Raw genomic sequence first — 2664 nt, 5'->3', positions numbered from 1 at the left:
ATTACTGGACGAATATTTTGACAATATACACAATTATAACTATATAATTTCGAGGACAAACCTACTAATAATAATAGTAAATAAACTTCTAACAAGTAAGTAACTCAAGGTTCATTAGTGTAAACTATTTTCTTCTTACCTATTTTTTTTCTATAATAATAACAATATTTGGATTAATTACCATTTGGTAAATTTCCGCATATTCATTTTGTGTATAACTACATATATATATATATATACATATGTATATATGTAGACGTGTATCGTTCGTTAAATTTTTAATTATATTGGCTTCGGTATTTTGCTTTCGCGACTGTTTCCGTTTATTATCATAAATACCGGTCGCGCCAGAGTAACGCGATCTTCTCAATTACATAGCGTTATAGCCTACGCTGACTAAGTATTTAGAAATTAAGCACGTCCCCGGATAACATGATATGCATGTGTACAGGATAAACCGTACGTCTACGATATTTCGACAAGCTCGGTTCCAAGCTGCTAAAATTTCCGAGTAAACTTTAATTCGAACTTTATAAAGGACCCCTATATACATATATATATATTCCAGTTATTTGATTTTTTTTTATAAATATACTTATACGATTAAAATATATTTAATAATTAACTAGCGAGCGTTAAGTGAGCGGGGTCTCATGTATGCAGCAATACACCACATCGAGTTATAGTGTCGCTCGTTTGCTGGAAAGACACTAACAACATGTGTGTCTATTAGAATACACATAACAAATGGTAGCAGAGCGTGGTTCTAAATATACACCAGATTGATAGAGTTGGAAGCTCTGGTGAGAAGCATCAATGGCAACAGAAATTGGACCAATGGTGGCAACAGCTGCCTTGAGTTTTTCTTCATCTCCCTCTGGAATATCGACGAAACCAACGTCATCGGCACCGCTGTTTCTTGGGTTATAACGACACACGTCATCCTCGACCTCATAGGGGTAAGTGTTCTCGGTATCGATACCCTTGTTGTCTTTGATATATCTGAAGGCATTATCCATGAGACCACCATTGCAACCATTGTTACCGTATTTACCCGAACAGTCAATAAGATTCTGTTCACTCAAGGATACCAATTTGCCTGTTTGTCTAAAGTGCTGTCCTTCCAGTGCACCAGTTGCTGAAAAAGACCAGCATGAACCACAGTGTCCTTGGTCCTTAACTTCTGTAACAGCTCTTTCTTGCCTCCAGTCTACACTCTTTGGCAGTTCAACATGAGCTGGGGCAATGAATTTAGCTCCTACTGGTTTTTGATAACTTTGGAGCATACCTGGCTTAGTCTTGTTAAATCCATTCATGGTATGTACAAATTCATGATGAAGCATATCAGCATATTTGTTCATTCCCAATTTAAATGGTATCAGACCCTGCTCATACTTGGAATTGTGCTTTGCAATATGATGTTTATTTTCCATGAAGATCTTCATTCTGAACTTTTCTTCAATCTCATTTTGGTAGATTTTTTTATGTTGTACCTTGAAATTAGTCCATTCTGCTGATATCAGATCATTGATAGATACAGCCTGAGTGACAGCAACCAAGGCCACAAGTAAAACTACTAATATCTTTATGATAAAAGATTTTATCTGAAAATAAGTTGTTGATATCCATTGCAGATTTTATTTTATTTCATTTTATTTTACATTTTCAGCAGAACAAAGATATTATTTAAGGAAATCAAATATTTCAATACAATAGGCATTTGCAACTTATTTTAGTGTTAATCATCAGTGTTTAAAAAAGTTATAAATGAGCAATACAAGCAATCAACCACTATCCAAAAGCAATTGTAAAATACTTATTGCTCATGTATTTTATTCTTTTATTTTATATTACTGCCTGTTTATATATAACAAACTGCTTTAAAAAAATGTTCACTACGTATTTAAAACAAATTTTATTCTTTAAACTCATTGCAGTATTATAAATAGCATTTAACATTAATTAAAATTTTTTATTGAAGAAATATTCTAGAATTTTATTTTTTGGGATACAAAAATTCATATGACCAATAATTTTAACAGTAAAAATATAATCTTATATCATTAATGTTTAAGTCGTAATTATATAAACAAGTTGCATTTATTGAAAAAATTGTATAACTAATCACTATAAGACATTTCCAAGATTGATCAGTATTTAGTTTTTTTTACTTTGATAATTTAACAAAATTGAACGTTAACGTAAATGTTTCAAATTAAATTCAATCCACATAAACCCTAAACTCGACACGCAAAATATTCAATACACACTCGATCATACAATAATCACAATGTTTTGAAAATTGTCGCAAGTCAAAATAAAATATTCTACCGACAATTTAATAAGAAAAAAATAAAGATTGTTTCAATCATAACGCCCCAAGGACAAAACGGCCAGTTGAAACAAATTGGACAATACCAACGAGAATTAAGACCGAATCCGCCGTATAACCAACCGACGAATGCTGAGCCTTTAAACTCGCAAACGGCTCGTCCCGACATCAAGGTGACGAGCCTCGCAAAACCGACACAAACAATGATCGAGGAAGCCAAGGCAGTTCTGGCACAACTGGCAAACCAGCCGAGTCAGAAAGAGGGAATGCCATCGGCACCTGTAATGACAGTATTACAGAAACCCCTGGCTACCAGTATGGAGGACCAGGCG

General features: G+C 33.6%; 1 protein-coding gene across 1 annotated transcript; it reads right to left on the bottom strand.

Moving 5' to 3' along the window:
- Window positions 1-710: 710 nt before the first annotated feature.
- On the bottom strand, window positions 711-1720 carry LOC131675634 (cathepsin L-like). The gene is made up of 2 exons (XM_058954671.1): window positions 1712-1720; window positions 711-1604 (listed from the first exon to the last, which is right to left on the bottom strand). The coding sequence occupies exons 1-2, from the start codon at window positions 1718-1720 to the stop codon at window positions 711-713; spliced, it is 903 nt and encodes a 300-aa protein (XP_058810654.1).
- Window positions 1721-2664: the final 944 nt, after the last annotated feature.

The sequence above is a fragment of the Phymastichus coffea genome, unplaced genomic scaffold, assembly GCF_024137745.1.
Source record: "Phymastichus coffea isolate CEN01 unplaced genomic scaffold, Cenicafe_Pcof_1.1 PCOF00027, whole genome shotgun sequence".
NCBI classification, from domain to species: Eukaryota; Metazoa; Arthropoda; class Insecta; order Hymenoptera; family Eulophidae; genus Phymastichus; species Phymastichus coffea.
The sequence above is the reverse complement of the archived record's forward strand: the minus strand, read 5'-3'. Positions and strand labels throughout refer to the sequence as shown.